At 53.0% G+C, this 26,571-nt stretch overlaps 2 protein-coding genes across 9 annotated transcripts in view; both read left to right on the forward strand.

Moving 5' to 3' along the window:
- The first annotated feature begins 5,188 nt into the window (after positions 1-5,188).
- On the forward strand, positions 5,189-22,951 carry GDPD2 (glycerophosphodiester phosphodiesterase domain containing 2). Of its 4 annotated transcripts, none has more exons than XM_069015495.1 (16): positions 5,189-5,260; positions 14,238-14,386; positions 15,457-15,560; positions 15,634-15,727; positions 15,960-16,019; positions 16,365-16,463; positions 16,850-16,943; positions 17,363-17,508; positions 18,002-18,084; positions 18,599-18,746; positions 19,265-19,480; positions 20,335-20,486; positions 20,832-20,979; positions 21,213-21,295; positions 21,734-21,832; positions 22,071-22,951. In XM_069015495.1, exons 2-16 carry the CDS (start codon positions 14,273-14,275, stop codon positions 22,075-22,077), a joined length of 1,647 nt encoding a protein of 548 aa, XP_068871596.1. In that variant the 5' UTR covers positions 5,189-5,260; positions 14,238-14,272; the 3' UTR covers positions 22,078-22,951. The 4 variants fall into 4 exon arrangements, with proteins under 4 accessions (XP_068871596.1, XP_068871598.1, XP_068871597.1 ...); XM_069015497.1 differs by having other exon boundaries at positions 21,734-21,762; XM_069015496.1 differs by lacking the exon at positions 5,189-5,260 and adding an exon at positions 11,453-11,596.
- Positions 22,952-23,298: 347 nt separating this feature from the next.
- Positions 23,299-26,571, forward strand: part of DLG3 (discs large MAGUK scaffold protein 3) — a 76,041-nt gene continuing 72,768 nt past the window's right edge. The window contains exons 1-2 of one of the 5 annotated variants that reach the window (XM_069015502.1): positions 23,299-23,375; positions 25,392-25,523. In XM_069015502.1, coding sequence (XP_068871603.1) covers positions 23,360-23,375; positions 25,392-25,523 — 148 coding nt within the window. In that variant the 5' untranslated portion in view covers positions 23,299-23,359. Of the gene's footprint in view, positions 23,376-23,730; positions 25,524-26,571 lie in introns of those variants that run through there. The other 4 variants (XM_069015504.1, XM_069015501.1, XM_069015499.1 and 1 more) reach the window with 4 other exon arrangements.

Raw genomic sequence — 26,571 nt, forward strand, 5'->3', positions numbered from 1 at the left:
AAACCTATTTCCAGTTTAGGGATCCTTTCATTGAAACCATTCAAGCTTAAGGCATCATAATTATGTCCAAGAATTATGAGAGTTAGATCCCCAATGTGATGATGCTCAATGAATCAAAAGAGATTGCCTCTCTCAAAGTTGCTAACAAATGCTCAGAGTATGCAGGTGTACACAATCAGCTAGAGGTGGACTGCACAAGAACCCATCTGAGCCTGCATCTGAGTTTAGCTCAGAGCTCCTACTCCTGCCTCCCCAGCCCTGGAAGCCAGTCAGACCATATCATTCTTACACTTTTCCCCAGGAGCCTTCTCTTTCCTGCAGGAAGGCCACTCCAGCCACTCCAGCATTTTGGAGAAGAGTTTCAGTCTTCTGTTTGTCCAGCAGCAGCAGCTGGGACACACAGATATCACTGTTCAGCACTGCTTCCCCCAGGCCCAGCCTGCTGCCTCCAGTGGCACAACACATCCACACACAGGGATGGCACAGGAAGGTAAATGAAGACTTTGAAACTTGTGTGAGAAAACTACCAAATACCTCTGCAATTACTCAGACATCTCTCTTTCAAAAAAAAGCTACACCAGACTGTGGGGGAAAAATTAATACAATTGGTTTTAATTTTAAATACTGCATTTCTTGACAGATTAAAAACTGAGCTGAGCAAATATACTGCTTAGTATACAGGAATTTAAATTGCATGCCTGTAATTTCCAGGCAAGTGCAATCAAGTGTTAATACAAGCAATAATGCATGCTGCTCCTTGAAGTATAGAAACTCTGAAAAAGAAAAAATTTCATTGCATCATTAAGAGCAAATGCCTTCTCAAAGTCATAAGAATCAATATGATCTGCCTTTTGATGCAGACACCTTGGGAATAAGTATCTCAGTCTGTTTTTTTAAGACCCTGGCAGCTTCCCAAGATTACTTATACTTCTTTCTAGTTATGTATGTCTGAAATTTTCTATCCATGTTTGTTTTGAGGGCTTCTATTCAAGTGAAGTGGGCTCAGGTCACAACTTCCTTCAAATAGGGGCTTGACTTATTGATTTTATTGCTTAACGATGAATTGAAAAATTAAATAACCCAAGAACAAAAGTTTTGTTAGTACTTGAGATGTTGGCACCTCCCTCTGGCAGTGACAGATTAGCCTGGAATCTATTATTTGTTTATGAATATCCTATTACTGTAAGAGAATGCATTGAGTATTTCTGCTTGTTGACTTTCATTGCAAGTGTTATTTATTTTGTTAGAATCTATGCAAGTTTCTCTTGTGCCATCTGGCAACCTCATTTGCATGTATCACATTGTATACAGAAGCACCATCAAGTATCTGCTTAAGTTTCCTCAATACAATGCTTTATTTTTATTATCAGAAACTGTTTTCCTTCTGATCACCACCAATAAATCCATATCCTTCCCAGCTAAACATCATTTCCCTTTCCATTTCATCCCAGATGAGTTTCTTCCTATACACTCAGAATACAATTTAGGATGCAGATATCATGGATTTTTTAGGGCCCTGGCTTTCAAGCACACACACACAACTTCATTCACAGAAGTGAAAACCTACAGTGAAAAACTACCTGACAGATGTGAGGTGCCTGCTGCACAAGCAGGATCTACACCATGCACTTCAAGAGGCAGCAAGGGAAGTGTATTGCATTCACTGCCACCACAGGTTGGCAAAAACAGCCCCTTGACTTGGAACACCACCAAGAATGGCCCTTGCTCTTGTACCAAAGAACCCACCTCTGTTCTGAACAATCCCATTTGCACTCCTCAAGGATTCCCCGTGGTCTGTAAAAGGGATAAGCAGGCACTTACCTAAAGGGAAAATGAAAGGACAGCTCTGAAACTTCATTACCACAAGACACTGGGGTAGGAAATTGAAGAGCCAGAAAGGACCATCTGGGTTACCAGTCCCCTGCCACTTAGAGAGCTACTCCAAATGCTTCATCCCTCTGTGACTGAATGCAACTACGTTCTCAAAGTGACAAAACCACCCAATTTAGCATTTGCAGTCAGCCTGTTACCTGCCACCTCTGCTTAAGTCACACCAGATTTAGAGCGAGTTTGGTTTTGTGTGTTTGTGTTTTGCCATTTTGGTGGGGGTGTTTGTTTTGTCATGTGTTTACATGTGTTTTATAGAAACAGAAAACATAACACTTATCTAGGCTTCACACAACAGAAAAAAAAGGGTTCAGAAAAAAGTAATTAGAATATTTCACAGAAATATTATGGTCACATTACCTAGCCCTGTTAACCAAGTGACTAACATCCAGGGAGGCTCATTCAGAATTTCACATAATATAAAACACATACATAATGCACACAAAGTAGTTAAGCATACATTATTACTTAAGTAAACCCTTCTAAACTGCTGATTATATGTTCAGTAGCCCAGAGCCTTGATCTGAGAAGTTAAAACATCCTTGGCAAACACCCCCGTGCCACACAGCTCCACCTGGACACAAGGCCCCAGTAGCATCCATCTACACTTTGTAGTTTTATTCCTGACATCTTATCACACAACTAGACCTCTCAGCTAACCTTCAGTCACTGCTGCATCCCTGTTGGGTTTGTTCCTTTCAGATTCATCCTGAATCATTCCCCCATATTCTCCCTCCCATTTATTTGTTTGTTTGTTTTGCCAACCAGCATGTTGCTTTCTTCCATGCCAGACTTCACATGTGGGGGCTGTCTCAAATACATGCAGTACTTGCTCTACTTCTGTATAGTTCTGCAGAACCTAGAAACAAAGCCTGACAGCGACAAAACAGCCCAAGTGCCAAGACAAGTGCCCTCCATGCTGAGCCAGGCACATTCCCAGCTCCTCACAGCCATCTGTCAGTAACTGCACCTGACAAGGCAAGCAAGTGCAAGTACCTAAGGCAACAACCACCTTCCTCCCATAGCTGTACATGTCCTGTAGCTCTAAGGCAATGAGGTACAAGTTGTGGTAGTAGCTCCAGTTACAGCTGCAAAGGTTATGAGTGGCATTTTTCATCTCAACAACCATTTCAGCCATTGAAGGTCCTCTCAGAACTTGCTCTTTAAGACTTTTTTTTTTCCCCCCAGGTGTGCTTCTTTTCTTCACAGTGCTGGAGTTAAGGATTTCAGGCAACAAACCCTCCCATTTCAGCATCACCCTGCAGTGATCAAGAAGGGAGATCACCCTCTGCATCAGCTTCACAAATTCTAAGCCCACCATGCACTTGTAAGCCACAGACCTGCCTAGTTCTGCCAAAGAAGAACAGAACTTCTGGACACTCAAGCATCTTCTTCAGAAAAGGTAAGCTCTAGAAACAGCCATTAGATCTCTGTGTAACTATCTTATCTAGTAAGCACTACACAGGGATGCCTACAAGCTCTCAGTGAGTATTAGTGCAAGTGTGCTGCAACACAAGAGACAAGAACTACCAGTCTGGTTTTGTTTCCTAATGCAAAATGCATTCTGTTCTGGACACAGGATCAAATACTTATTTTAACAGCAAAACTCAAAACCAACTTGGAAAAAAGCATAAAAGGGAATTTTACCACAAGCTACATTGTGGGGGAAAGCAATTGGCACATCTTTTAAGTGCACAAGCTGTAACTGCATGAACTTTGCATTTGAAATATAATCAAGCTGGGAGAAAAAGGACTAAAGATAAGCACATGCTGTTTTAAGTACACTGCCTCCAAAGTTACTATTTAACTGGTCTTAATAACATCTGAATCTGTGAATTTTTTACTGACTCAAAAGTAAAACCACCTAGAAGCATAACTTTATTATTCTAACATTATTCCAAATCATAAATTAAAACATAGTAGGAATAAGCTGGTGGGCTTCCAGATAAGCTGGGAGCTAACAAACTTAAAAGAAAGTATCACATACATGCCTACTTAAAAATCACTTCCCAAGCAGCTGAAAATGCACCTCCAACAGCAACAGCCCATACATACACAGATCCAAGATACTACAGTACAGATCATTTAAACTGCCAATATGTTCCCACAGAACATGCTCTCTGCTCATGGGAAAGGGTATTCAGTTATCCTAAAAGTTCAAACAAGCATAGCCACTGCAACCTGACAGCAGAGAAACAGGCTCTGGGTACTTTTTACTTGCACAAGATACATGTCCAAGCCCTAATTTAAGAGCCAGAGCTGGTCCTCTGCAGCAGGTCCCTCAGGTAGACACAAAACACTGCTATGGAATGTGCTGTGGCAGTCTAAGGGTTTTACATTATGAAGTTCTGCCTGGCAGCTGAGCCTCTCCACCACCACAGGACACTCAGCTTTCCCCTGCCAGAAAACAAACCACCAAAACAAAAACTGCTTTCTACTGTATGTTCCAGTGGTAACTCTTTGTCAGAACAGCTCAGACACAATGTCAAGCTTCTCCATACTGTCAACTACTCCACCTGAAAGAGTAGCAAGAATCTCTTGCAGCTCAGGTTTCAGAGAAGGTCTCTGAAACCATAAAAGGTTAAGCTTGACAGTGTTATGCTCAAAACTACACAAACACAATCAGCTGCCTGAGGCAGATACCTTTACCCCCCAAAATAAGTATTTTGTCTATAAATGCTGAATATTGGAAACCACAGGCAGCCAGAAACTAAGCCCCAGAGATACTGATTACACAGCAGCTCTGAGAAAATACACAGGAAAATAACACAAATACAGACCATTAGCTAGAAATCCCCTACAACCCTTTGCATAAGTTAAAGGGTCAGAAGAAAATTCACACAGTGGTAACTAGAACAGAGCCACCACAGAAAATCACAGTAGGCATCTACAACAATGAAATACAAAAATAGATGCTAGACAGTACTAAAGTCTTTCTTCTTTAAGAACTGTAATATTTTACCTATATTAAATAATTCAGAAGAGCCTGTACTCAAAGATACTTATGGCTAGGAAAGACTTTAAATATATACAAGACAATAAGCCACAAATGAAAATAGCAAGGAATCTAAAATAGATAAATAAAGGTTAACTAATTATTCTAGACCCAAAACACTATGCTTGTAAATAAAAGCTACTTCTCTTCCAGCAACACTACATACTGACTTCACTACAACACAGCTACACCACCAGCCACCCAAGGATATACAAACCCCACAATTCCACCACATTGCTGACCACTCCCTAGCCAGGGCCCTTTATATAAACCCACCCTTAGCACAGTTCTGGAGGCTGCTCCTATAAATTTGGCAATGGCAAACAGCTGTTGCTTCCATACACTAGAGAGTGTGAAACAAGGAGGTGCTTCTGCCTGGTAAGTGGGGCTGTTTTGGGTCTTTTCTTCATCTGGGGGGCTTCTTTTTTTGTGCTTGTTGTTGGGGGGGTTTTTTCCAGTTTTTGTGTTTAATTTTGTAGTTTACAGTTACTATAAAGCACTGAATGTAGTTATAGGCATGGGAAAGTGGCTTTCATAGAAGTGTCTAATTTAATTAATTGTTTTTCTAAAGGCTATAGGACAGGCTCTAATAGTTCTGCAAAGCTGTTGTCTCATAACAACAGCTTGTAGGTATTAAGGGAAAAAACACAGTAGCACTGCAAGTACAGTGGGAGTATTAATGACTGCAGCACACTGTGATTCACAGAACTGTTATTTATCCTCAAATGAGCTTGCTGAGGAAAAGCAAGTGATAGTAAAATAGGTGTCCAAGAGGGCTTTGTTCTCTCTGCCTGGATTTACAGAGAAGCTGGAATCCCAGGAGTGGTAAGACTCATAGGGGATCAGAAGGGATGCTCCTTGAGCAAGGACTAACCTCGACCAGGGTCTGTGTCAGTACTTTAATACAAAGCTAGTGAGTAAGGTGCTCTGCAGCTTGGGCTGTATCCTAACAGGTCCTCATTGTAGTTTGAGAGCTGAGCTTCTCCTTGTTAAGTACTTAAGCTTATTTTTGACACGAATGCTGATGCAGGGTCTTATTCTACCTAGACAGCTGCCTACTTCCCACTAATGCTGTAACAAAGTTTGTGGCTTCACAGTAATATCAGTGAGGGGTAATGACTTCAGGGGAGGCTTCTGAAACCATGAGGAGAGAAAGGCAGCTCAAGCACCAAATCAATTTTGTGTTCTGCAGCATGACCTAACACAGTGATCTTGCAGCTGCTTTTACATGCTGAAAGGGGGGGAAATGCTGTTCTATAGTAGCTATAACTCTGAGCAGAAATTAGATGTGTGGCAGGAGCAAACACTCCACAGTAAAGGCTTGTCCCAGTGCAAAAATAATGTCTTAAAATTAGTAAATAAGCATGAAAAACCCTAAATACAAATGTTTTTGTAGTAGAGCGATGGCTGTAAGTGGCATATAAGCTGTTTTATTGGCAAGGTAAATCTCATATTTTTTCCTGGAAAAAACCCACAAATATCGATCAGAAAATAACATAGACCACTGGCCAAGTGCTTTTCAATGCAGAGCAAGTGAAACCAGATCTACAGAATATCAGTGTTGCCACAGTCAGTAATTTATGCCTACAGTTTAACTTCCAGTAATTATCCCTATAAAGGAAATGGACTTACTACAAAAAACAGTTGTGCTGTAATTAAATTAGTTGACTTCCTCTGTATAGGTGACACAAAACACAAAGCTATGCAGTTAAGAGCAGAATTGCATGTGAGTATACCCTGTGAACATACCTTCTGCTGCATCCTAAATTGAATACTTGAGATTTGCCTTCAGTTTGTTATTGTGTGACTTCAGTTAAGTATGCAATAAGGCAATTAGGAAATGACAAATGATAAACATCTTCAAATTCTAAACTAGTTCAAGTTCCAAAAAGAAAGAGCTACATGTGAACAAAACCAAATATTTTGGTCCTTGAAATAATGAATGAAGCCTAGCATGTATGCCTTACAAGACTGGTCTCAGACATAAATATCAGCATCTGATAACTACCTTTTTTTAATGAAAGAAGGACTTGCCTGCTTGAATTTGTTTGTTTGTTTTCAGCTTTAGATATGACATGACTAAAAAATTATTTCCTAACTGTATTTTGTAGTATAAAACTTATTGAACATATTAACTGTTGCTTATCCTGGCAAGAAGGATTTGGGGGTGCTGGTGGAGGAGAGGCTGGACATGAGCCAGCCATGTGCACTCACAGCCCAGAAAGCCAAGTGTGTCCTGGGCTGCAGCAAAAGCCCTGTGGGCAGCAGGGGAGGGAGGGGATTCTGCCCCTCTGCTCCACTCTGGTGAGACCCCACCTGCAGTGCTGCCTCCAGCTCTGGGGTCCCCAGCACAGGAAGGACATGGACCTGTTGGAGTGAGTCCAGAGGAGGCCATGAAGATGATCAGAGAGATGGAGCAGCTCTGCTATGGGGAAAGGCTGAGAATTGGGGTTGCTCAGCCTAGAGAAAAGGCAGCTCTAGGGTGACCTGTGGCTTTCCAGTACCCGAAGAGAGCCCACAAGAAAGATGGAGAGGGACTTTTCAGGAGATCCTGGAGTGACAAGGCAAGGGTGAATGGCTTCAGACTGAAAGACAGCAGGTTTAGATTAGATGTCAGGAAGAGTTTCTTCACTGTGAGGATGGTGAGGCTCCAGCAGATTGCCCAGAGAACCTGTGGCTGCCCATCCCTGGAAGAATCTGTCAGGCTGGATGGGGCTCTGAGCAACCTGGTCTGGTGGAAGGTGTCTGTGGCAGGAGGGTTGGAACTGGATGGTCTTTAAGGCCTCTTCCAACTCAGGTCATTCTATGATTCTATAACCTATTATACTCTTGTAAAGTCTGTGTTCTCTGTACCTTAATAAATGTATCTCCAGAAACCCTTGAGGGGTGTTGGATTCCTATGAAAACAGGGAGCTAAACACTGCACTGGTACAGTGCCCAACCTGAGATCTGCTGTTACTGTGCAGCTTGAACTCTTAACACTCCTTAGCATTTGATCCTCAGGGCTCCTATCACTGTTCTCAATTACAACAGTTAATGATTAGCACTCCTGAAAATCTGCCCCATGCTGTTTTCAAGTATTCAGGAAATTGAACCTTTAAGGACCACCCGTGAAAGTTTGGGTCAAGTGATTTGCCTTGTATCATACAAACTCCATGATAAGAGCTGAAATAAGTACAGTCATCCACAGAGGTTTTTCTCAAGATGAATAATACTCTCACAATCTGCATTCCTGATCTCCTTAACTAGTCCACTTCTGGAGGGGAAAAAAAAATCTGATTCAGAGCTTGTTCATCTTTAATTCAAAGCTTGTTCATACTTTAATTCCTTACAAGCTTCTGGCCTTTAGCAAAAAAATTACTGAGACTAGTGCCATGATCATACACTGTCCCCTTAAGCAGGCTGTTTGTTGTCTGATTAGTTCTTTCAAACAACTTAATTATTAATGTGCCAAGGCAGAACAGCTTCAAACTGTAGCAAAAACTATATTACTGCAGATTAACAGCAAGCAGTGACTTTTAGATTCATGATGGAGATCTTTGCCTTGGTCCATCAGCTTATGTAGGTCTGCTACTAGCTGAGGTGGAAGCACCAGTTTGTGCCACTGGCTTTTAAAGTGTTGACAGCAGAGAAATGGTGATACTCTGAATTTTTGTTGTCTATTACAAGCTGAAAGAGTGTGAAATAATGTTATAGAAACCTGTATTGCCTTCTCCTTTTATTCCTGGTCTTGGGCCCTATGGGAGATTACATGAAAGGAAAGCATTCCCTAAAACAGTCAAACTTAAAAGCAGTATTTCTTGTAGATTGTGTGCAGTATGGTGAAAAACAGAAGTAACTGAAACAATGGCTTGCCTTTTTTTTTTTCCTGAAAAGACTAGTTTATGACCAGTTCAGTGGACAAACAGGAACCTAACATGAAGCCATTAAGTCACTTAAATATGTTGAAAATACCTTCTCTACGCCCAAGTTCAGAGTCTAGGGAGATAACTTCAGCTGCGCTGTAATACACTGACATAACTTTCCCTTCTTAGACCATTCCTCTCCATGTTTTTTATCACTTTGCCATAATCTAAAAGAACACCCACAGATGCACCTTCACAAGTGAAGGCAGGACACAAACTCAATTTACATCAGTGCAACACTTGATGTTGTGTGTGAGCTCACGCAACTGTGTTGAGAGGAACATTATTTTCTGTCTTTTTCCCAACTACTTCTGGTGCCTCTGACTTCGTGGTGAGATGGGTAGAACTAAGCCAGCTTGATTATACACTCTGGTTGTTAGCTTTAGCTGTTCATCCGTGACTTGGTTCCTGGAGCTCAGTCTGAGCGGGCAGGGCAGTGGATGTTGAGGAGGCCCGTGTTTATGTGGGTCTGATGGGCTCGGTGCTGCACCCCCGAGCTCAGCCCTGCCCTCTGCATGTCAAATCTGAGCTCGGCTCTGTTCTTTGGGTGGCATCCCTGGGCTCAGCCCTGTCCTTTGGGTAGCACCCATAAACTCAGCTCTGTCCTTAGGGTCACATCCCCGGGCTCAGCCCGGTCCTTTGGGTAGCACCCATAAACTCAGCTCTGTCCTTAGGGTCACATCCCCGGGCTCAGCCCTGTCCTTTGGGTAGCACCCATAAACTCAGCCCTGTCCTTAGGGTCCCATCCCCGGGCTCAGCCCGGTCCTTTTGGGCAGACCCGAACCTCGTGCGCTCCCGGGGCGGCAGCGCGGGCCGAGGTCGCCGCCTGGTGGCCACGCACCGGCAGTGCCCGCGCGGCTCTCGCCCCGCCGTGCCAGTAGCCAGCACGGCTCCCGCCCCTCACAGCCACCGCTACGAGCCGCTGCCCTGCCTCAACAGGGCTTCCTCACGTGGCCGGGATTAGACAATGGCCCAGCGGCCCCACCGCCGCTGCCCGTGCCCACAGCACCCCGTGCCCACAGCACCCCGTACCGGGCGGGAGCGGCTGCGGGACCGCAGCGGAGCGGCCGCGCTGCCGCCCTCGCGTGGGCAGAGGCGCCGCTGCAGGCGCGGGGCGGTCCCCGGGGATGGGGCTCCCTCCGTAGCGCCGGGCGGGAACAGCTTGCCCACCCCCAAGAAATAGGCTCCCTCCCGGCGCGGTCAGACGGTGGCCAGTCCCCCGGGGAGCTGCCTGTCCCGCTGCTCTATCTGCTCGGGACGCCTCTTCCATCAGCTTTGCCTCACACCACTAAAATCCACAGCTTTTGGATCTCCCGCAGCTCTGTTGCAATTTCCCCTGCTCCAGTCTCACCTTAGTCTCTTTATTCACGCTCGGTTTTGCCCTACACACTAAGATGTTTCTTGGCTTAAGTGATCCTTCACTTCAGTGTTCACTGCATGTCCTTAAAACCTGCAATCCAATCCCTGACAGTGAATCTGCTACCTCATAAAATGGGCTCTCTGCATCCCAGGGGCTTTCCTGGGGCGCAGGTCTACTGGGAAGGCTCGTGCCCACAGCTTTGCTCTTCCGTGCGCAGCTGATCTGTGTTAGAGTCGGCCGAACACACGGATGCAGGAGGTGAACCTCACTGCCAAACTGCTCACAGCTGAAAAAATCTGGGGTGCAGAGCTGCTTGCTTGTCCGAGGGGTATTCCTGGCCATTGCAATGCTTTCAGCTTACTCCTTTGGGAGTAAGAGCAATGGGTGTTGCTGCACAAACGCTCCTGCCGTGCTCCAGACCCTCCACTGATAAGGCCTTAATCAGCACATTTCATGGAGTTGTTCAATGAGTTGTGCCGAAGCTGTCAACAGTAGTGTGAAACAGGACCCACTGAGCGCTGAGGCTTCTGCCTAAATTGGCAGTTGCTATGTCACTGCAGAATGCCATCACCTCCCTGTAAATCAGCTTTCTCAGGTCCTTTGCAAGTGGCAGAAGATCAGGGGGGGTCCCCTGAGATCCCGGGCAGTGACAGATCAATTCAGTGATGCAGAAAGTTCTGAGTGCCCATCGTGCATCCTGGCTCAACAGGAGCTGAGACTTGGAGCGGGGGGGGGGGGGGGGGACGACGACGACATAGCTGTGCTGTGCCACCGGGAGGGAGGGGGAAGATGGAAGGCATCAGCCCATCCATCTTCAGGTGCCATCAGGCCTGTCTGAAGCCTCCTTTCATCTGCTGCTTTAGCAAAGTTCAGATGTACTGCTTCGGAAGCATTTCTCTTTGCTCAAGGCAAGGAAGCACTTTTACTTCTGTGCTTCTGCCTTCAAAGCATGCCCCGGTGTGTCAGCCGAGCTAGCCGTGGTGACCGGGATGTGTCTGTTCGGGCTTCCTCTGCCGGGAAGGGAAAAGTCCCTTTTGTCCGAGGGGCTCCCACAGCCCCTTGCTCAAAGGCGCGGCGATGCACGAAGCTCTGCCTCCATCTCCCGGGAGCTCTCCTTGGAGTCTCCGTCTGCCTGGACGTGGGCTGCCTGCAAACTCCTTTGCGCTGCGACGCGTGACGGCCCCGGGGCCCCTTCCCCCTCTCCCCGCGGCGGCATCGGAGCCGCCGGGGCCCGCCCTGACCCCAGCCCGGCCCCCCGCCCCGCTCCGCTCCGCTCCGCTCGCAGTCTGCCCGCCTCTTGCCGGCCTGTGCGGACCTGCCGGGCCGGGGGCACACCCAGGAGGGTGTGAGCGCAGCGGGAGCCGAGTGCTGGCACGCATGGGCCCGGGGAGAGCCCAGCCCCGCGCTCACCTGGCCCAGCTGCGGGAGCCCGACGTCCGCGGGGAGCAGGTATTTTGTCCCGGCGTGGCTGCCCCGGCCGTGGGGATGCTGTCCTGCGCCGCCAGAGCTGGCAGGGCGGCACGGGGAGGGGGTGATCATCCCGGCTCTGCGGGAAGCTGAGAGGGGGAAGGAAGGGGGTTGCCCGCGCTGTTCCCACGCTCTGGAGAGCAGGAACGGGGAGCCCAGGGCTGGCTGCCCGGGCATGAGACTGAGAGTGGGGGATCTGGGCCAGGCTGTGCTGCTCTTACTGGTTTGGGTCACTCTGTGTCCCATGCTGAGCCCGTGTTCTGTCCTACGAGGAAAGGGAACAGCGGGGTTAGGCACCAGGTCCTGCTGACCTGCCCGTGGCACACAGCCTGGGCTGGCTCGGCTACACCAGGGCAAGGGGATCTTGACCTGTTCATGGCCACCAGGTTGTCCTGTGCGAGCACTCCTGGGGTACGGAGGTCCTTGTGAGGCTACCAGCATACGCTGCCGTGTGACTGTGGCAGTGGGTTTGTGACCCCTTCAGATTCCCTCTGCTTCCCACACTAGGGCTGTGGTGTGCCGCGGCGGTTGTTTGGTGGGAGCTAAAGGAGGGGTCCTTCAGCCGTGATGGACCCCCAGCTCCCACTCTGCTGCTCTCCCACTGGAACCGGAGCAGAAGCTGAGCTGGGTCTGATGTGTACCCAGCCCTGCTCTGCTGGGACCTGTGCCCTGCGCAGGGGTGTTGCGCCATAACTACTGATGCTACTGCTGCAGTCGCACTCTGAGCTGGAGAACAGGGTGGCATTTCCCCTCCAAACCCTCCGGACAATACTGTTGGGGTAGATTTGTGACCAGTCCTGTGCCATTCTCTGCCAAGCTCCAGTCCTGGCAGCAGCAGTCCCTTGGAGCAGTTGAGTGCTGAATTACAGCTGGTGCCCACGGCCACTCCTCCTGTACTGTGTACCCTGCGTGGGAGCCTGCCAGCAGCTGCTGACACCAGTGCTCTGCCCATGTGAGCAGTGGCAGGGGACAGGGTGACTCCAAGTGGAGGCTGGTTGAACCCACTGATCCCTGGTGGAAGTGGTGGCTCTGCTTCTGGTGATAGCAGGGGTAGGGGCCTGCAGCCAGAGCCCCTGAGCATCAGAAAGGAAATATCTGGTTCCACACCCTCTGTACTTGTGTTAAGGCTGACTCCCTCAGTGCCATCACTGAGCAGGTCACAGCTGCTGGTCTGGTCCCTAGAAGGTAGAGGGGATGGCAGATGTGGGGCTCTGCTTTGTTGCTCCATCATCCTCTGTGCCTTGGCTGGCTGCGCCTGCTGATGGCAGCCCCCAGATGTCCCCCAGCTTGCAGAAGCTGCCTGGCCAGGGATGGGGTCCTGCTCTTGGGGTGGTACCTGCCTGTGCGTGACCCTGTGCTCTGTGTGGGTGCTGGGGAAGGCTCTGCACCCCAGCCCTGGAGACCCCCATAGTGCTGGTATTTAGGATTAAGGTGACAGGCTGGGGTGCTGCCCTGTTACAGGGGGAGACCACACTGACCTTGGCCACAGCTAGGGCAATGGCAGAGTCACTCTGGTCTGGCTGGCTGGGCCTGGGAGGAGCTGGGCTAGCTCTGCTCCCTCTCTCCACAGCCCAGATTGGAGTGGGACACAGCTCCACGAGGCACACCATTGCCTCCAACATTGGAGAGGATGTGGCTGGGAGGATGTGGTCAGCTGGCTCTCATGCCTGGCTCAGTGGTCACAGTGAAATGAGAGCCAGGCTTAATCTGCAGGGTGATAGTGTTGCATAGTGTGCCTAGCCTGTTGGGGAGGTTGCAGTGAGGAGGAGGAGCATCTCCACAGAAGGACAAGAAATAGTAAACATGGGATTTCTCTGGGTGGATCAAGGGATACCTCGTTCTGGGCTCCCTGCATCTTCTAGCCAAACACCAGGAATTTGGGGATCACAGCAAAGCATCCAGGCCCTCTCCCCTTGCCAGTGCTTGGGGAACTCAGAGGTGGTCCTGCACCCAGCCTGGATCTCCGTGACTGTAGAAATGGGTTCCCCCCATAACTGCCTCTCACCCACATCCCCCCCACAAGCACTGGGACCAAAGCCATCCAGTGCCTGCTCAGCTGCGGCTCCTGCAGCCACACTTGGGATTCCTTGGAGTGCAGGTTGAGATAAGGAACTACCAGGATGATGCTGCATCAGCAAGAACCTGGACTTAGAACGGGAACTTCCAGGCTGTTTCATGTACCCCCAGCTGCAAACAGGAGCCCCAGGCTGTGGCATGGGGCTGGACAGCCCTTGCAGGTGGGAAGCCTGGGTGTGAGGTTGTTGTCAAGCTGACTGGCAAGGCTGCCTGCCCATGGAGCCTGCACAGTGGTCCTGGCTCCCAGGCAGAGTGCTGAACCCTGAGCTGCTGAGCTGAACCCAGGCCCTGCTCCCTGCCAGCTCCAGGCATGCCCCAGCTTGTTGGGTGAAGGGTCCCAGCACAGCCTGCTGAACAGGTTGGGCTGCACCCTGGGCTGCTTCTTTCCCTGGCACCATGCCTTGCCTGGGGACACAACCAGCAGCCCCACTATGTCCCAGCACTCTGGGCCACTTTGCCAGGGTACCTGGACACAAAATGCTTCAGTGGGGTGGGGGCAGTGTGTAGGGAGGTCTGTGCCAACACAACTGTGTTGTATCCCCCACAGGACACCTTACCTTTGCTCTGGGACAGTCTGCTGCTATGGCAGACCCTCCTGGCTGCTGCTCTACCTGTGCCACCTGCCTGCTCTGCCCCTACAGCTGCCAGTGGATCACTGCCAAGAAGGAGAAGAGGAAGGGCCTGAGAACCACCAAGGTGATACCTGAGTGATGCTGAACTAGGGCTTTCCAGCCCCTGTGTGGGAGTCTCAGAGTGGTGGCTGGGCTGGGGAAGGGCTCTGGCTGGGATGGTCAGCCCAGACACTGAGCTGCTGACCTCTTGCTGGTGCTCCTGCTTCCCAGGGCCGAGCCCCAGGAGAGCTGGGGTGCTACCTGGCACCCTCGCTGTCCAGGGACTGCCCTAGCCTGGAGCAGTGAGAAGGTGAGAGCTGTGTTCCTGCTGGGTGACAAGAAGGGTAGAGCAGCGTTAGTGTGCATCTGCAGCTCTTGCACGTTCCTGGAGCAGAGCAGAGCCCTAGGGCTGAGTGTGGCAGCAGGTCCGGGCACCTGGCCAGGCACGTGGGAGACACAGTTCCTGGGCTGGGTGTGGCCCCACCAGGAGGGTGTCCCCAGCAATTTGTAACCTGGGAGTGGTGAGGCCCTGGGATTCTCTGAGGTCTCCGACTCCCATGGGAGTGGCTCTGCTGCTGCTTGTCCTGTCTTGCCTGGAATGTACAAATAAGTCTGGGTTGCTAGGTGTCCCTTTGGCACCTGTGGCACCCCTCACCTCCCCTACACGCTTGGGACTAGTGGCTGGGGACAATGTAGCTGGACGCAGTCTGCAGATTCACCACTGCAAGGGCAGTTCTGAGGCACTGCACCCCTCTCTGCCCAGCCCACAGATCATCCAGCTAGAAGGGAATGGGACCTTGCTCCCTGTCCCTTCTTATGTCCAAAGTACTAGCCTGTTCCTAGGGAGTGCTGCATGGGAAAGGAGGCAGTCCTTTTACAGGGGCTATCCTCCCCAGCCTGGCATAGGCAGACTTTTAGTTTGTTGTAGGACATGCCCATCCATCTTTCTGTAGCGTGGGTCCAGCCAAAAGAGCCAGCCAGGGTAGCTCTGGTCCCTCTCCATGGGGCAGCTCAGTGCCTGCACCCCTGGGCCAGTGCCTGCTGTGACCCCCTGTGCTCCCCGCTGCTGGCTGGCTCATACCAGGGGTCTCAGAAACCTGGCCAGGGGCTAGGTGCCCTGAAGGTGTGTTTATAACTCTCATCTCTGGCTTCCAGTGTGACTGCAGTTGGTTCCTTTTCCTCTTCTGTGTCTTCCTCTTCACACTGGTGTGGCTCTACTTCGCTATCATCATCCTCAATGATTTCCACAACTTCAACGAGTGAGTAGGAGCCCACATCCAGCCTTGTTCCCCACGTCACCCCTGCCTCTCTGACGCTCCCCTTTGCTGGCAGATTCATCTTCAGGGAGAGGAAGCTGTGGCTAGACTGGTCCCAGGTCCTGCTCATAGCTACGGCTGTGCTGATCAGCTACTCGTCTGTGCTGCTGGTGAGCCCTCCTGATCCTGCTGGGCTGGGGGGATGGATCTGTGCTGAGCACAGGCTGCCGTGCCCTGGGCAGAGCTGGGAGGAGCCTGCAGCATCTGCAGCTGGGTCAGCCTGAGCACAGCCAGAGATCCTGCCTGTGCCAGGGGGCCCGAGCTTCTGTGGCTGAGTCCAGTGCCCTGTGAGGGCTGAGGTGTGGGGTACAGCCCAGCTCTGACAGCTCCTTGCTCTTGCAGGTCCTTGCTTTGTGCCTGCAGCTCTGCGGCCAGCCCTTGAAGCTACACTGGGTGCACAAGGTGAGAGACTGGGAGTGCAGGGAGGTGGTGCCTGTCCTGGCTGCCCTTGCACCTTCAGAAGCTGGGACCAGCCTACTGAGGCTGTGTATGGCTGCTGTGACCCCACTAAGTGGCTGTGTGTCCCCGCTGAGCTGGGCTGCAGCTGTCAGTTCCTCAGCCACATGTCTCTGGGATGGGAATATTCCCAGTGCTCAAAGCATAGAGCACAGAGCTCAGCTGCAAACCCAGATGGGAAAAGTGGGGTATCAAGGCTTGCAGGGGCCCATGAGGAAGGGATGAGGAGGACTCTGCCTAGCCTGCAAGATGCTGTGTGCTCCCCTAACTGCCCTGTGCCCTGCCCCACAGGTCCTGCTGATCCTAACTGCCCTGGTGGTGGCTGCAGCCTTCACAGGGCTGGGAATAAAGTGGGCGGAGGAGTGGAAAAGCGCTCGTGTCTCCCTGCAGGTGAGTCACCTCGATACCAGGGACTCCCCCGCTGCACCCAGTGCCCTGCCTGTGGGGTTGAGCTGCAGGGTGCTGACTGAAGCCCCCAGCACAGCTGTGTACACGGGGGGTTAATTCCCTGCCCTTGACTTCTGCTGCCTGGCTAGGCAAGGTGCTCCTTCTGCTCTTGCAGTCCTGCCTGGAGCATTTGCCACCAGATTGATGAATGGTGGCTGGAGCAGAGCAGGGAGTCTCTTCTGTCCCCCAGGAGCCTGTCCCTCCCTCCCTGGCACTGTGGATCTTCCAGCAGTACTGGCTGCAGTGGCAGGTCCTTGGCATTGGAGCATGTGTATTTTGGGGATGGGGACTGGTGCTGGCTGACACCCCGTTTTTTTTTGCCTCCCCAGGCAACAGGTCCCTTCCTGCACATTGGAACTGTGGGGGGAATGACACTCCTTGCCTGGCCCCTGGCCAGCTTCATCTACCGCACCCGCAAGACAGGTAATCCCCCTCCAAGATCTCCTCTTGTCACCTTGGCTTGTGCCCTGCTTCCTGCCACCCAACTGAGCAGCACCGTTGGCAGAGTGGTGCTCAGGGAGCGCCAGTGCAGTAGGAACAGGTCCCCAGTGTGGTAGGAATGCCTGCTCTTGGTTGCTTCTCATGACCAGCCCTTGTTGCAGCTTCAGCCCTCCCTGACTTGCAGCCAAGGGAGGGCTACAGGTGGCAGAAGTGCTGAGTTAGGATGCAAGGATACGTAGTGGGCCAAGAATAAATCTGCAGTGTTCCTGAGGCTGGGGATGCAATGTTTGACCTAGGGCAATGACAGGTTAATGCCAGCTGAAGCGGCCTTGGCTTGTTCCTAGTGACCTGAAAAATTCTTCTTCTGTACCTCATCCCCTCTAACTTCTGTCTGCCTGCAGGTCTCAGGGTGTTTCTGCTGCTGGTGTACTGTGCAGCGATGATTGCACTATACCTGGCTCCCTTGGGAATCACCTCCCCTTGCATCATGGAGGAGAGCCAGCTTCCTCCCAAGCCAGCCCTAGTTGGCCATCGAGGAGCACCCATGGTGAGTGACCAGCACCCTGGCAGTGGTCTGGGTGGGTGGGGCAGGCTGCTCCCCCAGGAAAAGCCAGGCTGTGCCTGGCTGCAGGGCACAGATCCTTGTGGCCACAGGCCTGGACAAGCTCTGGCCAGCCCAGAACAGTGGGGTCCCCACAGCAGCCAGGGCAGCTTAGGCTTGGAGGATGGGTGAGCACAGGGTGAGGAGGGGGGTGCAGCAGCTGCAGGACAGAGCTGCTCCCTGAGCGCTACTGGACCAGGAGCACGCGACTCCCAGCAGAAAGCCTGGCTGTGTAGTGTGGGCTGGGAAGCAGGGACGAGGCAGGCACTGGCTCTATCCCCTGTCCTTTTCCATCCCCCACCATGCCCAGGTCACCCCAGTCTCACTGTGGTTGCCCTAGAGCTCAGCCAAGCTGCTGGGCGCATCCAGGCGGGTTGAGTGCCTGCCTGCTGCCCCATCCTGCCCATGCTCTCTGCACTAACACCATTCCTTTTTCCAGCTGGCCCCTGAGAACACCCTCATGTCACTGCAGAAGGCGGTGGAATGTGATGTGCAAGTCTTTGAGACAGACGTCATGGTGAGGTAAAGGTGCTCAGAGGGAGGAAGGGGTCTGTGTATCCTGGGATGTCACCTCCCACAGGGGGCATTCTGGAAGACACCTGGAGGACTGATAGAGCCTGCATTTGGATGCAGCCCTGTTCAAAGGGCTCTGCCACTCCCACCTTCCAGTGTGTATGGGACTGGCTCCAGCTTGGTGTCCCAATGATTTGGGAGAGGTACTGGGTTTCTGTCCTCCCCATGCAGATTGCCTTCCAGGGAGGGAGGCTCCATCAGGGGAGGGGTACTGCTTGGAAAACAGACCCTGGCTCCAGTTCATCTCATGTAATCCTGTTATTGGGACAGCTGTTTTAGAGAGCAAGGAGCTACTTGGTTCCTGGCTTGGTCTCTAGGTGCACACTTTTGTGTAAAGGGCCACAAGTAGAATAAGGGTGGGGGGTTACTCTAGCAGGTGGCTGGGAGGGGGTAGAAATGGCAGGGCAGGGATAGAAAATGAACAGCTTGCAACATATGGCTTTCCTCTGTGCTCCTTTGCCAGTGCTGACGGGGTCCCATTCCTCATGCATGACGAGGAACTCACCAGGACCACCAACGTGCAGGCTGTGTTCCCTGACAGGGCTGCCCAGAGCATTGCCTTCAACTGGACAGATCTCCAGCAGCTGGATGCTGGCAGCTGGTTTCTGGAGGTCAGGAATGCCCTTAGGGTGGTTGGTCAGGAATGGGGTGAAGCATTAGCCCTGCCCTGGGGCTCCAGAACCTTCCCTCTGGAGCACTGGTCCTGGCAGACACCTGGACAGGGTGCAGAAGTCTGCACAAATCCCTTGGGTGCGGTTATGCCCCAAGCTGGGCTTTGTTCTGACTCCTCAGCTGAGTCATGGAGGAGGCTGCTTTGAGAGGGGATGTCTCGTGTTTGCTCTGACAGCCTGCCTGGGCTTGAAGGCAGCCGTGGCCAGGCTCTTCCCAAAAGGTGACTAACTACTGCTGAGCAGCTTTGAATGCCCACAGGTGTTGGGACTGCTTGAATTCTGCTGCTAGTGGGGAGAAGGGTAGAAGTGCCCGATGCATGTGCACAGGGAGGATTCCTGTGCCTGTCTGCACTGGAGAACACATGGAGAGGCCAGTGTAGGAAACTGAGAGTCAGTTTGGGACGTGGAAGCTTACAGGTGGTCTGCCTGTGGTGACTGCCCCTCTCTCCCCCTTGCAGCGGAGGCCATTTCCCACTGTGCAGAGTCTTTCCCCTGCTGATCGCAATGAGACAACCAAACAGAGGATCCCGTCCCTGGAACAGGCTCTAGAGGCAGCCAAGCAGAGCAACATCTCCATCATGTTCGACCTCCGGCCTGAGAACCACAGTGACTACCAGAACTTTGTCAATGTCACCCTGGGAGTGATTTTACAGTCAGGCATCCCACTGCAGCAGGTGAGCTGGTCACCACCCCACCCCTGCCAGGCCCTGCTGTCACACCCCTGCCTGGTGGGAGGTGCCCTGCCAGCCACACTGAGCATCCCTGACACCCCATACACCACATCCCAGTGCATGATCCCTGCTGGGCAGCCCTGCCCAGCTGTGGGGTTCTCTAGCTGGGAGAAGTTGCCAATAATTAGGGTTTAATGCCTACAGCTTCAGACCCCTCTAAATACTTTAGTTTCCCAGCACTGTGCACCCTGGTGTGTAAACAATGACTCAGTCTAGGGAAGGGACCAACACTGCCAGCATGAGCAGGAATGCAATGCCACCTCCCCACACTCCACCACAACTCTCCCTGCAGCTATTGGACTCCTGCTGCACCCTCCTGTGTTCCCTTTATGCTTCCTCCAACCTCTGCAGCACAGGATATGTGCTGCCCGTAGGGGATGAATCAGCACTCAAATCACCTTTCTTGGCCTTTTGGGAATGCAGAGCAGGAGGGGAAGTAGAAAAGACTACTACTATAGTGCTGATCCAAGGTGCATTCCTGCTGCAGAGTTGGGTCTAAATAGATTCACTTCTTGACTCTTTAAAGGACCCAGAAAGGACTTAACTGTTGCAGATTTCCTAGGCTGGAACTGCTTTCTCCCTTCAGTGGGACCTGTTGTGCTTACTTCTTGGCCAGGGCAAGCTCTTAGGAGACTGTCCTGGCTGAGATCCTCGTGGAGGAGCTGAGTGTGGAGATGGGGGGCAGGAAGCAGCTGTCTAAGCAGGCCATGTGTGCCTGGACCTGCAAGGGAACATTGGAAGAGAGCAAACTCTCTGGAGCACCTCTCCTCTGCACGTGCTCTCTGGCTCTTCCTTAGGTCCTCTGGCTTCCAGATGGGTTCAGGGAAGATGTCAAACAGCAGGCCCCAGGTGTCCAGCAAGTCTATGGCCGGAAGAGACTCAAGGATGAGAAGGAGCCAGTACTGCATGTCAATCTGCCCTACCAGGACATGAGCTCTGAGGAGATCAGGTGAGAACCCTTTCCCAAGTGCCTGGGAGTTATGGAGGTCTGGGCACTGTCCCAAGGACCAAGAGAGGTGAGGGCCAGCTGAGGCTGAGTGCTGGTGTGCTGCTGGGAAGGGCTGGGTGTGTGTGGCTTGTGCACAAATGGCAGGGCTGGTACAGAGGATGGAGTTGGCTGCGGTCCTCTGTCCTCTGCCTTGCCAGAAAATCTGCCCTGGGTCTGGATCTCCAGACAGTCACTCCGTGTGGCTGCAAGTGCTGGATCATATCCCAAATGTACAGCCCTCTCTGGCTGTGCAGAGTGTGGTGGCACCCTGCTGTCTCCTACTCTGACCACAGCTGTCCCATGCAGGCAGTACCGCCAGGACAACATCTCTGTCAACTTGTATGTGGTGAACCAGCCTTGGCTCTTCTCCGTGCTGTGGTGCTCAGGGGTGAGCTCTGTCACCACCAACGCCTGCCAGGTGCTGAAGGAGATGAAACGCCCTGTCTGGCTGCTTGTAAGTGACCCCTCCATCCTTCACCCTGCCCCACAGCCCTGTGTGGCAGGCACTTGTGGGTGCCTTTCTGCAGCAGCCCTGTGCAGCTGCCTGGAAGGGTGACTTCTGCTCACTGCTGTACTGGCATGGGAACATGTGACCCTGTAAAAAGGATTGGTGGCACAGCAGGCAGGGCTGTGCCACGGCACACCATCCCTAGCTGGTGTTCAATGGCTTGTCTCATTGCCTTGCAGCCCAGCAGCACATACCTCATGATCTGGATCGTTGTAGACTGCGTTTCCTTCCTTATCATCATCTGGGCCTTCATCTTACTGAAGTAGGTTTGATCCCTTTCCCCGTCTCCAGGCAGGTCTGTTGGGGGAGGTTGTAGTGTGCCCTGGATGCCTGGTGCAGATCCAAACCTGCTGCCACCCTCTGTGGACTCAGATCCTGGGTGGGTTCTCTCCTGTCTGGCTAAGTAAGACAGAAGTGTGTGGAGGCAGCTTTTATCACCAGGCAGCAGCTAAAACTCTGCCCTGACCCTGCCTCGAGCTGCTGGATGCCTTAGTTCACACTTTCTAGCCCACTCTGCACCCCAGGGCTTGGTGGGCTGAGGTTGGGGGATCCTGGTCCTGCTCCTTTTTACCAGTGCTGCAGGCACTGAGAGCAGTTCCCTCTGGGACTGCGGGGCCCCACAGCCTCCAGCTGGCAGCTCAGGGGAGGGAACGGTGAGACCAGACTTGCATGCTAACATCGATCCTATTCCATCTCCTAGGAAATGTTCCCACAGAAGACAGACAGTGGGTGAGTGCACACGGAATGAGAGCTTCTCTCCCTTGGAGCCAGGCTCTGCCTGTGGGACTCTTTCTAACAGGCAGGCAGCTTTCTTCAGCCAAACGTGACGGAGTGGTTTGGGATGGCTGGGGGAGGGAAGGGAATCCCAGCCCAGGGAGTTCCTCCTGTCTTGCCCTTAACAAACAGCCCTGTGGGACAGCACTAGGGAATCCCACATTCCCTTAGTATCCTCAAACCTGCTTTTCAAGCTACTCTGCCTGTCACTGCTGCGGGATGGTGGCTGCCCACAATGACTGGTTTTTTCTCTGTCTCCTCAGAGTCTGAGACGGATGTGCTGCTCACAAAGATCAACAGCTTGATGCAAGAGTGACCCCTCTTGCCTGCGTCAGCCGTGGGAAGGGGCAGCCAGAGCCCTGCACAGCTCAAGCAGGGAGCACTCCTCAGGCCAGCTTCAAGCCTCCTTTCCTTTTCAGATTCCTTCGTGAGCCTCCCTTCTACCTTGGCCTTCCTTGCTCCTTTTCATGGTGCACAGCTGCCCTCAGCTGAAAAGACTTGGAACTGGGTTCTCATTTCCCACTGGCAGCAAGGAACTAAAGCTTTGCAGGGGTTGCCTAGGGGCAGAATATTTATCCAGCAGTGCTGGAGCTGAGGCCTCTCCCTTGGGGTTTGGACAGGAGCGGGGATTTGGGTCGCTGTTTGGTGCAGGGGGAGGCCTGTCTCTGCCTGTTGTCAGCAGCTCTGCAGCCAGTGATGGGGCACCTGGTTTAAGGGCTGCTCCCCTGGGAGCTGCCCTGTCCCATGGCTTGAGGAATAGGAAGGGGGGTGCAGAGTGGCTTGTCACAAGACAAAGGAGAAGCCGAGCTCTTCACCCTCCCATCCTGGACAGAAATCCTGTCCCGGCTGCTGCTGGCTTCATGTTCACGGCACAGGGTCCTGGCACTCCATGCAGCCGTTAATGCCTGTTGCTCGGGAGAGAAAAGGAGTAGGGGCTGGGGGTGGTGGGTGGCAGGGGCTGGCAGGACCGCGCTCACGCTCCTGCTGCTGCTCCAAGGCAGCAGAGGGAGCGGTGGGACTCGGCCTCGGTGGGACTCGGCATCGGTCACATTGCAGCACGGCCTTGAACAGGGAGAGGGGTATCGTGTCAGTTTGACTTGTTGCTGTCTATTTATGTCAATAAAGCAGAGGAGCGGCAGACAGAGCCCACAGGGGTGCGGCGGGCACGCCTGCGTCCTCCCTTCCGCACCTTTCCCTGCCGGCGGCGCTGCCGGCCCGGAGAAGGAGCCGGCGCAGCCCGGACGGTACCGGCCCGGGGCGGGCTCGTTCCGCGTCGCCTCCGTGCCACCCACTGACGGCACGGGGAGCCGGGGCGGGCGGCCGGGCCCTCCGCAGCGGGCAGGGAGGGGCGGCCGAGCCGGGCGGGGCTCCCGGGGCGCAGGCCGGGCCGCGGGGCAGAGCGGCGGTGGCGCGGGGCGCTCCGGAGGCGGTGCCGGCGGGCGGGGGGCGGCTCCCGGCCGGCTCGGGCGGGGCGGGGCGGGGTGGGGCGGGCGGCGGCTCGGCCGCTCGCGGGCTGGCGCGGAGCGGAGCGGCCGTCGGCCACGGCGGAGCGATGATCCGCCGGGAAGGTAAGGAGCGCACTGCCCGGCCCTGCCCGCCGCGCCGGGCACCGCGGTCCCGCGCTCAACAAGTGTCTGCCCGGCCGGGACCGGTGCTGGGACCGCGCCCGGTGCTCCGCGCTCCTGCCGGGCAGCTCCCGCCCTCGCTCCCCACCGCGGGCGGCCGTGCGACCCAGGGGTTAAGACCCGAGGACTGGGCGCCCTCGCTTCACGCCCTCCTCGGGCTGTGGACACGTCGTGCCGCCGTGGCTCAGAGTGGGTGGCCGTGGGATGCTCTGTTTGCAGCTCCCTTGCGTGCTGCGGGGAGGAGAGCGGGCATGGGGGTTTGGGCTCTGCGAGGAGGGGTTTCCTCGAAGTGGGACTTGCCTGCACGTTGAGGCACGTGGAGATGGGCCCTGGACACCATGTGCTGTTTCTTGGGTGCTGTAGGAAGGGTTCCCTGGTCTCCCTGCCACGCTGGGTGCACAGCACTTCCCCTGATCCGCAGCCAGCACTCCTCTGCTCCAGCTGGCTGTCACCCGGTACTAGTGGCCAGCAACACAGATGTCAGCACAGGGTGCGTGCCGCTCTTGCTGCTCAGCCTGGGCTGCGGTGGGAAGTTTACACCGGGTTCATAGTCTTTGTGTCCTGGCGTGGTGGCCCCAGCTCTCCATCTGCTTCTTTAGCTTCTTCTGATTGAGGGCAGGAATGACCAGGCAAAGACATCTCAGCCCTGCTCATGGTATGCTGGGCAGTGTCTGAAGCCACTGTTTTATCTTGCAGAAAAGGAAGCTCTTAGTAATAGCACAGGGCTAGGATTGCTATAAAGCTCGGGGAAGTCCCTTCTTTTACTGGAGCAAGTGTGGAGCCCAGCTCCAAGTCGGAGCTGTTCATGCTTCCCCAGACTTCTTTCCCTGTTATGCTCCCACGATGAGTCAGTGTGGGCTGGTGACACAGGCAGGAGGGACCCCCTTTCGCTTTTGGCCAAGGAGAAGCTGGGCAAGCTGGGACACCAGGTGGCACGTACCCAAGCAGACACAGGCCCCCTTGTTTGATGACCTGAATTCTCGAGGGCCCTGTGATGAGCAGGGTCATCCTTTCTGCATGAGTTCCTGGCTTAAAAGATGAGTCTCCAGCAGTGGCGGGACAGCTTCCCTGCCTTCTCACACAGACGCTCTTTGTCTGCAGTCTGCCTGGGTGACAAAGGGAAATATCCACTGATAGGGCAGGGATGGTCTCAAGGTCCACAGGAGCTCACCGCCTGCCTGAGATATGGGTCACATCTGAGGCCTGGGCTGCACTGGCAGCTCTGGCTGTCTGCCCAGAGAAGTATGGAGGTGTCCAGGGAGACAGATGACAGCCCCACTATTTTAGGTCTAGGGTTTTCTCACAGCTATGGCAAGCCCAGTCATTAACCAAAACGTTGCTTCATGGCAGCCTCCAGCTCCCCTCCTCACCAGCATCTCCTCTGACCCCAAGGCATCGTGTTCCTTTCCCACTTGTCTCCTGCTGACCCACGGCTGCTTGGTGGTTTGAGCAATTCTTAGGCTTCCCCCTGTAGAAACCCAAGTTTTGCCACTCCTGTAGCTGAGCTGTTTGCACTATGTGAATGGGCCTACGCTCAGCTTTGCTGCAGCCATCTGGCCCTGTGTGGGAGACTGCAGTTCCTGCAGTAGTATTCATAGCCCTGTGCAACCAGAATGTGTCCAGCTCCTGAACGGCTTCTGGGAGGTAGCAGAGGTGTTCAGGCTACCCAGTGACACAGGGTTCAGAGGTGAGTCAATCTGATTTTAGCCCCTGATTTTCAGGGTTGGTGGCAGAACCACCTTTCCTCCAGTCCCTGCCCAGGTCTCTGCCATGGGCCCTCAGTGCCTCTCAGCAGGGTTAGCTTTTCCAGGTGTGTGTAAGGAGACTGCTTTTGTGGCTGGCTGACTTTTAAAAATGCAAACTGGAAGGCAGCTTGAGGCATTATCCAAGGCTGCACTTGAGCCTGCCCTTAACATCCTTCAATGTTAATGCCTTGTTACTCCTGTGTCATCTCTGCAGACACTGAACGAGCAGTGGAAATTCTGACCAGATACCAAAGCACCCTGCGGTCCCCGGAGGAGCAGGAGTTAAAAGCTTCCATTGGAAAAGTCTCGCACATCTTCCAAAGTGAACTCTTCCAGGCTCTGCTGGGTAAGCCCCTGTCTTGCAGTCCCTTGCAGTCCCTGCAGCCTTGTGTTTAGTGGGGTCTCCTGGGAGTCTGATCCTGTGCCAGTGCCTGGCACTGACCGGTGTATTCTGTGGAAACACTTGGTATGTGATGCCAGGGAGCTGGGCTGTCTTTCGCCTCCAGGGCTTGGGTAGGAGATACCAGGGCTGCAATCACTGGGTGTTTGTAATGTGAACAGGATTCCTCAGTTTGATTGAGGACAAGGGGTAAGGCCTTCTTGATCAGACCATGCCTGATAAGGGATCCTGCCCTGCTGTGAGCACTCTCTGTGCTGTGCAGGTGTGTCCAGGAAGGAACACTAAATTTTTCTGTCTTTAAGAGAGAATCCACATGTACCGAAGGTCCTTTGGGGTGTTCTGGCCTTCCTAGTGCTTAGACCCACCAGCACTTGTGAGTAACACACTGTTCCAGCAGCTCCATTTGACACAAGGAACAGACTTAACAGTAAGGCTCATCTTGGGGCCGGACACCAGAAAATGGCATTTTGAGCACTGTATAAAGTTCTCCATGTGGATTGAGACAAATGCAGCTGGAGTCTTGCTGGACTATGCAGCTTCTCTGTGCAAGACACACAGCTGTCTTACTATTCTGCTTAAGGTCTGTTCACTGTGGGCCTTGGGAAACACTTACAGCCCTTGTGGTTTCTGTTCCTGGATCTCCTGGGAGAGAAGCGGAGTTTCCCTGGTGGGAAGGAACGGAAAGCACCCCAGAGGCTCTGCACTCTTAGAGGAAGACCCAGGCCCCAGGGTGCAGAGCTCCACATGTGGTCTGTGGCTCACTCTCAGTGCATTTTGACCCAAGGCTGTCTCAGCCCTGGTGCTCCCTGCCACTGTCGCTATTCTCTTGGCAGCTCTCACCTTTTCTTCACACCTCTGCAGCCAGAGTTCCACTTCTGTGCCCGCAGAGATGAGTTGCCCACAGCTCCTCTTCTGATGAGTTGCCCACAGCTCCTCCTGTGCTTCAGGTTTTCCTTGAAAATGAAGTTGTGTGCTGTGTCCTGAGCAATTTAAT

Source organism: Aphelocoma coerulescens, chromosome 4A (assembly GCF_041296385.1).
Source record: "Aphelocoma coerulescens isolate FSJ_1873_10779 chromosome 4A, UR_Acoe_1.0, whole genome shotgun sequence".
Taxonomy (NCBI): Eukaryota; Metazoa; Chordata; class Aves; order Passeriformes; family Corvidae; genus Aphelocoma; species Aphelocoma coerulescens.